Below are 12,942 nucleotides of genomic sequence, written 5' to 3'. Positions count from 1 at the left end.
ATCCACGGGTGTGTTTGTTTGGGGGATTGGATTGGATTTACACTATTCATCCAATATTTTTCCACAAAAAACATCAAATCAAACACCTATTTTTCATTTTTTATATTATACTAAAAATCAATTTTATATTCAAAACATCACATCAACACTTATTTATATCACATCATACAACTATTCAAATTCAAAATTTTTACTATTCAAATCCCAACTCAAAATTCAAAACCCCAAACAAACACACCAATTCCTAAAAATAAAATAAAATAAGTCACATACGAGACTAAAAAATAATTTACCAAAATATTTTGTGAACTAAAATATTAAAAAGATTTCCACGTGTTCCTGACGTGGCAATGCCGGACCAGCGTGGTGAGTTTGGAACCGAGGACCATTTTAGCGAAAAATTTTTATTTATGAGACTATTTTCAAATAAGGCCACTTAAAGTTTTAAAATGATAAATAAAGTGAGATATAAGACTAAAATAATAATTTACCCTAAATTTTATTGTAGCATATTTAATATTTAATTAAAATGTATTTTTTAATTATATTAAATAATTTAAAACTTTTAATATTATTATTATAACATTATAAATAAATGATAAATATTTAGAAAAAAATATATATTTATTTTAACATGTCGTTTTTAATCATTTTAATTTTTTTGGAAGTAGTTTTAATTTGATAGTATTAAATTCAGACAACTATTTTTATATGGAAACTGTTTTCATAATTAATACAATTACTTTGACTTTTTAACTCATATTTTTGTTTCTTTTTTAAGGCATCCTAAATGCAGAAACGATAAGCACATTGTTAAATTGAAGTACATGTCTATTGTCTGACCAAATATATAAATATATATATGTATGTTTTCTTGTGTATGATGTGACATAATGTACGAAAATGTTTTGAAATAAAACTATATATGCTAGTTGGTCTTCAAATTCTACAAAATTATGGTCAAAATGTCTGCTTGCACCTATCTTAGACCATTTTCGAATTTGTCATACAAGATTAATAAAAATAATGATATTAATAATAATAACAAATTAGAAAGACAGTTCCAAGAAATTTCAGTGTAGACTGCAACTTCCCGGCAATTGCACGATAGGATGACGTGGCGCAGGCAACTCTTTCTCTTTATGAAATAAATAAATTCAGGCTTTTCAATTCATTATTATTTTTAGTTTTATATTTCAGGGCCTCTTCTTGTCTCTGCCAGCCCATTTCAGCCTTAGTTGAATACATGAAATGGCTAAACTCGTCGCCGCCGCCGCCATCGCCGTCGCCGTATCTTTTCTTGCCTGTTCCGCCGCCGCGAAGCCGGAGACGTTCCGGCAAGAATACGGGCCTTTCAACGAGACGCACTACGACATTTTCGAGGTAGAACGGCCGGCGACTATCAGCAACGACGCCCTCCAAATCACCCCCGATTCAATCAACGGCGATTTAATCAATCTCTACAACAACTCCGGCCGCGTTCTCCTCAAGCAACGGTTCAAGCTCTGGGAGGGTGCCGCCATTGGATCCGGCAACGCCACGGCGGCGGGCGGCGGAGCTCGCCTCATAGCGTCCTTCAACACCTCATTTCTCGTCAACATCTACAGGCCGAAAAACGAAACCGCCGGCGAGGGCCTGGCGTTCGTCATCGCGCCGGACCTCGAACTCCCGGCGAACAGCTCCGGCCAGTTCCTCGGCCTGACGAACTCCTCCACCGACGGCGACCCCTCCAACCGCCTGGTGGCCGTCGAGCTCGACACCTTCAAGCAGAGCCCCTTCGATCCGGATGACAACCACATCGGAATCGACATCAACGGCGTCAGATCCGTCAAAACCGCGCCGCTCGCGCCCCACCGGATAACCCTAGCGCCGATCGGCGCCCGGTTCTACAACGTCTGGGTCGACTACGACGGCGCCGGCAAGGCTCTGGACGTGTACATCGCGGAGCAGGCGACTAAGGAGGGCCCGACGCCGCCGAAACCGGAATCCCCAATTCTCTCGGAGGAGCTAAACCTAATCGGTACGGTGAGCCAGTACTCCTATTTCGGATTCTCCGCCGCGACCGGAGACACGATGCAGCTGAACTGCATTCTCCGGTGGAATCTGACCGTTCACCATTTCGGGGAGGAGAAGTCGAAATGGCTGACGGTGTTGCTCAGCGCCGGAATTCCTTTACTGGTGGTGGTGGTGATGGCGGCGGCGGCGGTGGCGTACTACGTGCACCGGCGGCGCGTGGCGCAGTCGAACCCGAGCATGATCCAGGCTCTGAAGAGCCTGCCGGGGACGCCGCGGGAGTTCGAATTTAGGGATTTGAAGAAAGGGACGAACAGCTTCGACGAGGAGCACAAATTAGGGCAAGGCGGATACGGCGTCGTATACCGGGGAAGGTTGGTGAAGGAGAATATGGAGATCGCCGTGAAGTGCTTCTCCCGGGAGAGCATCAAGGGACAGGACGACTTCTTGGCCGAGCTCACCATTATCAACCGCCTCCGTCACAAGCATCTCGTTAAACTCCTCGGTCAGTCATTCAATTCACTTCATCATTTTGTTGAAATTTGGCGATTAATTTAACTTCTTTGGGACCAAGAATGGAATTGTAGACAAGTAAAAAGTAAAATTGCACTAGAGAATTAAAATCTTACTCGCTAAAACAGATAATTTAATTAAAAATATAAAAGAAAAATTATAGTTATTTTGATAGATCGATCAAAAATTAATAAAAATATAAATATTTGAATGACAAATTAAATATGATGTTTTATAAAATTAAAACAATATAATTTTAAAAATAATTATACTGAATTAATATACAATTGTCTTGATAGAGAAATGAAATTAAATAATGAAAAATTATTTATCTTTTTATTTTCAATTTTTTAGATCAATCAAATATTAAAAAATAAACAATTTTCATTTTGATGGCCTTCAAGACATAATTTATGTTTGTTTTTCTTTTTTTTTTTTGGATCGGAATGAGTTATGTTTGTCTGTTAAGAGTAGGGTAAGGTTGAAGAAGAATGTCTAAAAATTCGTTGGTCATGGCCAATGAATAAATTCAACTAAGAGGCTTGGGGACAACGTACGAAACGTCGTTAGTATGTGTCCCACTCCCACGCACGGTACGGCCCCCCGCGCAAGTCAGAGCTTTGACTAACCAAATAACCTTCTTTAATTACCTGGATTTTTCCGAATCTAGGCTTAGGCTTAGGCTTGGTTGACTTGCTGACTCCGTTAGAAAAGTCCATCATCATGTGTTTTACATTTCAATTATTACTCCTCCAATCAATGAAATTAAATAGACGAATGAATGAATTGACTAATTAAACGACAGGATGGTGCCACAAGAACGGGAAGCTGCTGCTGGTGTACGAGTACATGCCAAACGGGAGCCTCGACAAGCACCTATTCGTGGGGGCGGAGACGCCGCCGCTCCGGTGGAGCATCCGCCACCAGATCATCAGCGGCGTGGCGGCCGCCCTCCACTACCTCCACAACGAGTTCGAGCAGCGCGTCGTCCACCGCGACCTCAAAGCCAGCAACATCATGCTCGACTCCAACTTCAACGCCCGCCTCGGCGACTTCGGCCTCGCCCGCGCCCTCGACAACGAGAAGACCTCCTACGCCGAGGCCGACGGCGTCCTCGGCACCCTCGGCTACATCGCCCCCGAGTGCTTCCACACCGGCAAAGCCACCCAGCAATCCGACATCTACGCCTTCGGGGCCGTCCTCCTCGAGCTCGTCTGCGGCCAGCGCCCCGGCGCGCGCATCGCCGGCTTCCAATTTCTCGTCGACTGGGTTTGGTACCTCCGCCGCGACGGCCGCCTGCTCGAGGCCGTCGACAAGAGGTTGGGCGACGGCGACTATGTCCCCGAGGAAGCCGAGCGGTTGCTCCTGCTGGGGCTGGCGTGCTCCCACCCGGCAGCCAGCGAGAGGCCGCGGACTCAGGCGATTCTTCAGATGATATCGGGGACTGTAGCAGTTCCGGTGGTGCCGCCCTTCAAGCCGGCCTTCGTCTGGCCGGCGATTGGGGGGCCCGTCGACTTGGAGACGACAGGGAATAGCAATACGACGACGTCGCATTTTGGGTCGGTGTGGAGCCCGCTCTACCTCACCGGGAACACTACCGATGACTCCATGTCCATGGTGTAGGAGTAATTCTCTCTCTCTTCTCTTCTCTTCTCTTCTCTTCTTTCTCTCACTATATATATATATATATATATGCCAAAGGATGATACGTTGTGTTTTTTGAATTGACTTCTTTGGTGAAAGATGAAGAATGAGTATAGTGAAGTGTGTGTGTCTGTCTGTACGGTGGTTTATTTTGTTTGTTCGTTATTTGTTTGTTGGTTGGAGAGGATATCAAAAGATTTCCGGTCTCCTGTGGATGTTCTGTGAATACAACGGTATAGATGATATTTGGGCGATGGATTTCTTTCAGAGTTTATTTTCATTTCATTTCTTGTGGGAAATAGAAATTTATATGTTTGTTAGTTTATTAATTACGTATTGTATCGTATAAAAGCAATGACATCTGTCTAATATATTATAAATTAGAAGAGTATTTGTAATGTTACGTAAACAGTACAATTATTAAAAAAAGAAATTGATATTTCGTTATGGGATTGACCAAAATAAAAAAAAAATGGATAGATTGTTAAAGAACGGAAATGAGTATATTATTTGACGGAGCAAGTGATTTAACTCCGTTAGCATATTTAATTAAAAAAATATAATATATATATCCAACTGCATATGATAATATAATATTATTTTTATCCAGCTCTAAGAGTTCCATTTATTTTTTGGGTACTGATATTTGAATATTAATTATTGTATGAAAACGTATTACAAATTAAAAAAAAATGACAAATATACTGTTATTAGTATCTTATAATACTATTATAATGACATTTGTGCAACAAATTATACAAATATAAATATATTTTTAATATTAAGTACAATAACGCAAAAGATAAATGAGACCCCTAAAGCCGGACGAATGGAGTGTATATTACACATTAATACAACATATATTATCTATATAGTGGTTAGTGCCCTATATATATAGTACCAAGTAGTTTAGGCCAATCAACTTAATAATGTATGGCCGTTGTTGTGTAACAAAAATAGATAACAAATCCAGTATATATGTATATATCCGAATGATTAAGCTTATCTTTAGGTGTGTCTACTTCGCCATGTAATGACCACTTGACTAAATGAATTAGATATTACAGAACCAACAAAACATATATCACTGGCCTGCAACATAGCTAGGTGCCAAAATATTGGCTTATTAGAACAACCGCATCTAAGAATTCAATTCTTTGTTATTTCTCCGTGCTTCTAAGTCTAACATTTTTTACCTATCATATCAATGGAAAAAAACTCATTTTTGTTTGGAGGGAAATTATCGCCCCTTGTCTAACCAACTCCTCAGCGTATTAAAAAGATAAAGTAAACTAATTTTCTCAATTAAGAATTAGGATTACATTAGTTTATATACATGAAGGCCTTAGGCCAGACTATATACATAAAATATATATTTATTAATATTCCCTCAAATTTAAATGGAGCAAAAAGAATACATAAATAGACTAAGACTCTGCCTCAAACTGTGAAAAGCAGCTTGAGTTTGCTCAAGAGTAACTAAAAAGGGCAAGAAATGTGGAGTTTGGTGAAGCTGTCTATAGTCTAATCGTCGGAAGTAGCGGGAGATAGTAAGACGGTGTTATAAACAAAATGATGATGGATAAGATGACAATCAATTTTTATGTGCTTTGTGCACTCATAAAATACATCATTGCTCGAAATCTTCATAGTACTCTAATTGTTCAAATGAACATAATTACCAAAGGATTGAGGCATATCTAGATCAGCCATTAACCAATAAAGCCACAAAATCTCAGCAACAGTGTCAGCGAAAGCTCTATACTTGGATTCAATAGAGTAAACTTGTTCAATATAATTTATTGCATCCTCACATTGGTTGTTGATAGTTGAAATCGCATGGTGGTAGGTGATTCCAATTAATTGTCATCTCCTACATATTCAATTTCTTGCAGACAAGTCAACACAATGTTTGCTACTGTTGAAACAAGAAATATGATAGTGTGTCATCATATTTCAATGGAATATAATCGTCTATCCTTCCTCAATTCTTAGACGATACTTTTATGATTCTTGGACATATGGCCTTATTAGTCCACTGCCTCCAAGTCAGATTCCTATTCTTTTGAAGCCTCTGCATCAAATACTCCCGAAGTGATTCCAGTATGCTCAGAATATGTTTATCCTTAACATCACTAATGCATATGTTGAAACTTTAACATAAGTTGTTCACGAGAAAGTCACATTCGGAAAACACTGGAAATGGACATGCTCCACTCAGTTGCTACCCAATTTCCTAGCCATTCAAAACCCTACTCATCAATTTACTTCAGTTCCAACTTTGTTGTCTTGGATTCACTCCTTATTGTTTCCTTCGCAACTTTCTATGACCCATTCCCCAAAGCCAAACTCTCAAATCCCATAGTCATGAAGTTATTATGTAAGTTTTGGACACAACTCCTATATTCTATTCCTGAAAATAAAATCACCAATGCATTTATAAGCCTCTTATGCTTGTTAGATATGAAACACACCTCATGGTTGTTTCTATATCCAAATCCCTCTTAAGGATTGCCAATAACCACGTTCAAGTTTATATTGTCTCGTTGGAAACTACTGCATATGCTATTGGGAATATACAGTTGTTGGGATTAACCTCAACACCTGAGAATGACTCATCCATACAAACTCCTCGCGTGAAAGCCATCCACACCAATCGAAGGCCTACATCCAATCTTTGAACCCTCTTTTCAATGCATCAAAACAAAAATACATCATATCGAAGATGAAATCTCCCTATTCCTTTCACAACCAAATGACACCATGGAACAAACATTAGCTTCCCTAAGCGCATGTGCATAATCTTATAAACGACTATATTAAAAAATAATATCACCTTCCAAGTCCTACAATACCTTTTTCCTCGCCCCTGTAACTCATGCCCTTAGAAATACTGACCTTCAACTAATTCATCACATCAATACAAAATGTTTTCATATTTCAGGAGTGTACTATACTTTTTACTCAACCACTTAATCTTTATATTGATCATGTTGAACTTCTTTTCATAATTGTGCTCATTGTGAAATAGAGTAAATTGTTGATCACTCTCACACAAGCATAATCATTAATTTATAGTTTTCATCTATACAAATTGTATAGCATCTTTCTTTGTCTGTCTTCGAAAACCTAACAGGTTTTTTAGTTACTATTGCATATAAGTTAACAACATCTTTGAACTCCTTTCTATTATCAAAACACATCTCAATCTCAACTTCGGATGGAAAAAGTCAGCCTCATGGAAAGTGGTAAATTTGTTGAGGCCAGCCCGTTCAGGAATTCAAGCAAATCCCTCATTTTTTGGTCATTGTCCATCACATCTAGTTCATTCACATCATTGTCACTGACATTCAATTCATCCCAAGTAGGTACAACACTCTATTTACAATGTGGTATTTCATTCTCCCCCCCCCCCCTCTCGTCCTCCTCTGAAAGATTCTTACCAATATCTATATTAAAATAATGTATATATGCTTCATCATCAAGTACATTCAAAAGTCCCTTTTGACCATCTACAGTTAAACTAACATCACCTACCTCATCACAACTATCCATATGATTCTCTATCTCATCTATTGAGTCAGCATATTCTGAAAATAATAATTTGTCATCACCGAAATTGTCGCTCAACATCATAGTTACTATTTCATCAGACAATAGTTCATCACTAACTTCTACCAAACATTCCCCTATGAAAAAACTTATATGTTGATCAACCTCTAATCTCATTATCTTCTTCCAAATATTTAGCAACATTTACATCATCTAATACACTTTAAAAATGACCATAAAAAGTAAGAACGAATTTTTTTATTGTCTTTTAAATTCAAAACTAGCAACATAGAACTGTAACGTTGTCAAAAGCCTTCAAACATTTTCATATACCCACCAACATACTTATGAAAAAAAGTTTAGAATATTTGACCTCTATAGTAGATATTCACACCCACTCATGGTAGTTGAAGGTCACCCACATCTCCTTCCGGAGCTAAAAATACAATTAAAATAAGAATTATTCAAAATTAAATACAATATCAAAAATAACTTAAAATAATCTAAGCGAATTTTGTCTTATAAGAAATGTTCTCAAAAAAAAAAAAAAAAAAAACTCTACTCAAAACCAAAAAAAAACAACTAAAAATACAACAATCAACTGAAAATCTTTCAGAATTTGATTCGATTTCTACTGAATGAACGATTCTAAAAAACGAATTTTAAAAAACTCAAAAAATTTCTAAACTTCGATTGACTTTCATTGGTATCATTTCTTGAAAAAATTTTATATCCCACCAAACCCCAACCAAGTTGACAGGGCTCGACCGCGTATAATTATGGCTATAATAATTTCTTTAGCCACAAAGTTCGATAAAGAACCAATGGTTCATAATATAGTTGAAAGAATGGAGAATAAAGACAAAATGATAGTGCAAAGAATGTGAATTAACATGGATGATAACCAACCAAGAGAATAAGTCTCGGATCTGAAATCAAAACCATAGTTAAAACACAAACAATAGGCTAAATCCCACTGCAAAGGATTAGAAGTCACGAACCGATAGAATCACTCCAACGACCCGATTGGAAAGAAGAGAGAATAAAGAAGAAAGGATAGTATAGAGAATGTGAATTAATATGGATGATAACCAACCACGAGAATAATTATCGGACCTGAAATCAAACTATAGGCTAAAACACAAACAATAGGCTAAATCCTATTGCAAAGGATTGGAAGCCACGAACCGATGAAATCACTCCAAAGACCCGATTTGAAAGAATAGAGGATAAAGAGGAATGGATAGTGCAAAGAATATGAATTAATATGGATGATAACCAACCACAAGAATAAGCCTTTGACCTGAAATCAAACCACACAAACAATAGGTTAAATCCTACTGCAAAGGATTGAAAGCCACGAACTGATGGAATCACTCCAAGGACCCGATTTGACATATCTAAGTAGAAGAAAATCACATCCTAACACTAGACAAATATGAGAGGGAACAATAAAGAAATTTTATTCAAGATTCACTCTACTCTATTGCAATGATAGGCAAGGACCTTATGTAGAGATCCTTGAGAAAAATAAAAATGAACAAATAATTAAAAAAAAAAACAAACCAAAAGGTAAGTCTAACTATAAAGAAACAAATAATAAAGAGAGTTCCAGATATGAAATTATACTATATAGAAACTTATAATAAAATGTAATATATAATAAGGTAACTTTGAAATTCTTTCATAATTATTTTTTGTCTTAATCTTAAAGTCCCGACTCTTATGATTCTGGCATCGGGATGACTCGGTTGGATGACCTTTAAGTCGGATAAAAAAGAATTGTAATGTCTAGCACATCCATCTTCAATAATCATTTTTCTGAGCTTGGACGGCCACGTCACAAGTTAAAAGAAGGAAAAATAGATACTTACTCGGAGGAGAAGAGACATCTCCTGGCTTGGGACGTCTCGAATTTTTCAGGACCTCGAACAAATATTAATTGTTGATCTTATAAAAATATAATTAAATTAATTTTTAAAATAATATCAACAACAAATAGAATAACAAAAAAATTACTCAGATGTAAAAGTTATTTTAATCATATATTATGAATGGACATACTATCATCAATAATCCAATAATAATAACAATATAATCCCTCTTGGGCTAGAGGCAATTGTAGAGAGAAAAATAGTAATAATAAATTAAAATTTAGCATGGCCATGTATGCAAATAATTTTAAAATATAATAAGAATATACTAAAATCTAAAAATCTAGATTCTCTTAAACTAGAGGCCCTAAGCAATTATTTGATCCTTCTAAGAGTCGACACTGCTTTCGAAAGTCTCGGCGACGGGTTTATAAACAGCATCAGAAATGGATTTACGGTAGACATCGGTCGGCATGACACTTAAGATTGGAGGGGGGGATTAGATGTTCGAAAGGAGAATGGATTTTTTGGTATTGTTTGATTTGACCCTAGACATTTATTTAAATTTTATCATAACTTACAATTTGATCTAATTGAACCAAAAGTCCAACATTTCAATTTTGGATAAAAATAAAAATAAAAAATTTAGTTGTCATCCGCATGTTGCTCACAAATAAACACCTAAGCGTCAAATCAACTCTGGCAGCGACATCGCCAACGTGTCATTTCTGATGCTGATGACCATTTCTGTATTGTGTTTGATATACACCATCTAAGTTTTAACATATACTTCATCCGTTTCAATTCAAAGTATTTTTTTTTACTATATTTGCGTGTCTCATTTTAAAGTATCAATTTCCTATTTTAGAAAAAAATAATCATACACTAATACAAAAATACCCTTAACTTTTACTTAAATTACAAAAATACCATTACACATATAATTACTTTATACAAATATTCAAATGGCAAAAATGTCAAAATCTCTTACATACTTCCACTAATCAATAAAATACTATTGTTTTTTAATTTATTACAAAACTCCAATGAACCTATTTCTACATTTTTAAAAATTGGCATTTTTTGGCTTCTTTTCTTTCGTTGTTGTTTTTCTTGCCTTTAGTATGTGAATGTTGTAAAATGATACCTTTTTAAAAATTGGCATTTTTTGGCTTCTTTTCTTGTTAAAACAGGCACTAAAGTTATTTTTTTAAAAAACCTGTGTTGTTGTTTTTCTTCGTTGTGTAAAAAATTCAGTTTAAGCTTTATGGTTGTTTGTTGTCCATGTTGTGCAGGTTTTCTGCTTGTTTCTTTGTTGTCTTTGTGTTTGTGTTACTTAAACTACGTGAATAATCTAGGTTGTTAGTTTCCCGGGAATATATGAGTGTTTATCTAACTGTATGTTAGTCTTCTAAGCTTTGTGATATTGTTTGCTTAGACTTTGTAATATAATTATTTCTCTTTATGATAATGTGTGCAAACCTATATTCTTAGCTTCTTTGTGGTCGGCGTCGATTTTGTTAATGTAATGTATGTTTGTTTTCGAGTTTCTAAGTACTCAAACATGTGATAGGGTTCTTTAGTAAAAGCGTTCGCTATGTTTTTTTTTTTTTTAGTGTCATGACATGTATAAACTTTGTGGTTGTATTCCTTTGTAGATTTTACCACATGTTTTACTATTCAAATTCTTTTTTCCCTCCAAAAATATCACACCAACCAATTACTTTTCTTTTTTTATATTATACTACAAATTTATTTTACATTCAAAACATCACATCAACCTCTATTTATATCACATCAAACAACTATTCAAATTCAACTTTTTACAATTCAAAAATTCAAACCTAAAAACTGAAACCCACAAACAAACACATCCACAGGTGGAATTCGCACGTTGCCTCTTTTCTTTTTGGCGTTAAGTTGTCCCTTTTTTGAATGAGCTATTAGTTTATGCAGGACTAATGTTTACTTGTGAGTATAGAGTTTATTTAACGTTTGTTATTAGTGTAAGTTCATTGTGTATTGGTGAATCTTCCCGGACAATTCCCATACGATTTGATTAGGCAAAAATGGTCACTTGGTTGTGATGTATCCGTACGGGAGCAACCATTGATGAGTGAAATGGTCAAATTGGTGGAGAGTGTTAAAATTTGGCCCATTATCCAAACCCGACCCGCAACTCAAACCCTATAATCCAGCCCGGTTCTATAACCTTAACTGGACCCTTGCCTTATATTCTCATTCTTCTCATTTTCGGTTTAGTTGGTGTAAAAAAAAGAATTCCACTTCGTTTGTTTTCTCTGGTTTTCATTATCTTCTTCTTCGCGACTTTTCTTGGTGGATTTTTTAGGGTTTTCTTTCTTCGCCAAAAACTACAAGCGTTCTCCTTAGATTCTTTCTGGTAAGTTGTTCATTTGTGTGCTCTTTGTGAGTTCTTGGGAAAATCAGTCGATTAGAGTTAGGTAACTAGATCGAGTTCGTAGGTTTGGAATTTCGTTGAAGACGGTTGGGTTAATCTCTAAGTGAGTCATTAGGTTGTAGGCTGAGCTGTCAAACTAGTTTCCTCAATCGTTCTTGTTGAGTTGTTTTGGGAGTTCCCGGAAGAGCTATCGAGCCGCCGTTGCTACTCTTTGTTAGAAGATATTGCTGCTGCCGGAGAAGAAATCCGCTGTCATCGACGAAATCCGTAAAAAACTGGATTTCACGAACAATGAGTTGATTTCCCATTTCAACTGCATTTAGCCTGTTTGTTTGGTTTCGGATTTCGATTTCCAAAAAGTGATATTGCCTTTACTTTCACTTTTGTTGGACACATTCTATTTGATAGTTTCTTTTTATTGATAGATTATATATTAAAAACAAAATAGAAATATACAAAAAAAAAAAGAAAAGAAAATGATTGTATTTCTTACATACATATTCATATATTAAAATCAATTACAATAGACACATTTTCGATGGCCTCAGTGTCTGACTCGATCTGTTTTCGATCTACTTCGAGAATATTGTTGACACAATGATTGATAGCTAATATTTTGATGATTTATGTGTATGTTAATCATAGGGAATTTTCATTCGAAGAAAATAATGTGGTGGATTATAGAAAATGATCAGATATGGTAAACATTTGTGGTTGTAGACCCTGAGTAGTTATCATAATTATTTATACTCTTTAACTGGTGAGTTTCCAGGTCGAACACAGGGATTTTAAGTCACAAATTTTAAATCAAATACAGGTCTTTTGAAAGCGGTGGAAAATGCAGTAAGGGACCCGACTTGCAGCGGATCAAAATTCTAATTCTACGAAAAGCGGTAAAATATTGCGAAAGCAAGCGGCGCGGAGGTG

The 12,942-nt window shown here is 36.3% G+C and overlaps 1 protein-coding gene across 1 annotated transcript; it reads left to right on the top strand.

Moving 5' to 3' along the window:
• Nucleotides 1–1,157: 1,157 nt before the first annotated feature.
• On the top strand, nucleotides 1,158–4,482 carry LOC127257437 (probable L-type lectin-domain containing receptor kinase S.5). Its single transcript, XM_051283860.1, has 2 exons — nucleotides 1,158–2,518; nucleotides 3,332–4,482. Exons 1-2 carry the CDS (start codon nucleotides 1,252–1,254, stop codon nucleotides 4,147–4,149), a joined length of 2,085 nt encoding a protein of 694 aa, XP_051139817.1. The 5' UTR covers nucleotides 1,158–1,251; the 3' UTR covers nucleotides 4,150–4,482.
• The last annotated feature ends 8,460 nt before the right edge of the window (nucleotides 4,483–12,942 follow it).

This window comes from Andrographis paniculata, unplaced genomic scaffold (genome assembly GCF_009805555.1).
Source record: "Andrographis paniculata isolate CXL003 unplaced genomic scaffold, ASM980555v1 Contig57END, whole genome shotgun sequence".
Taxonomy (NCBI): Eukaryota; Viridiplantae; Streptophyta; class Magnoliopsida; order Lamiales; family Acanthaceae; genus Andrographis; species Andrographis paniculata.
The sequence above is the reverse complement of the archived record's forward strand: the minus strand, read 5'-3'. Positions and strand labels throughout refer to the sequence as shown.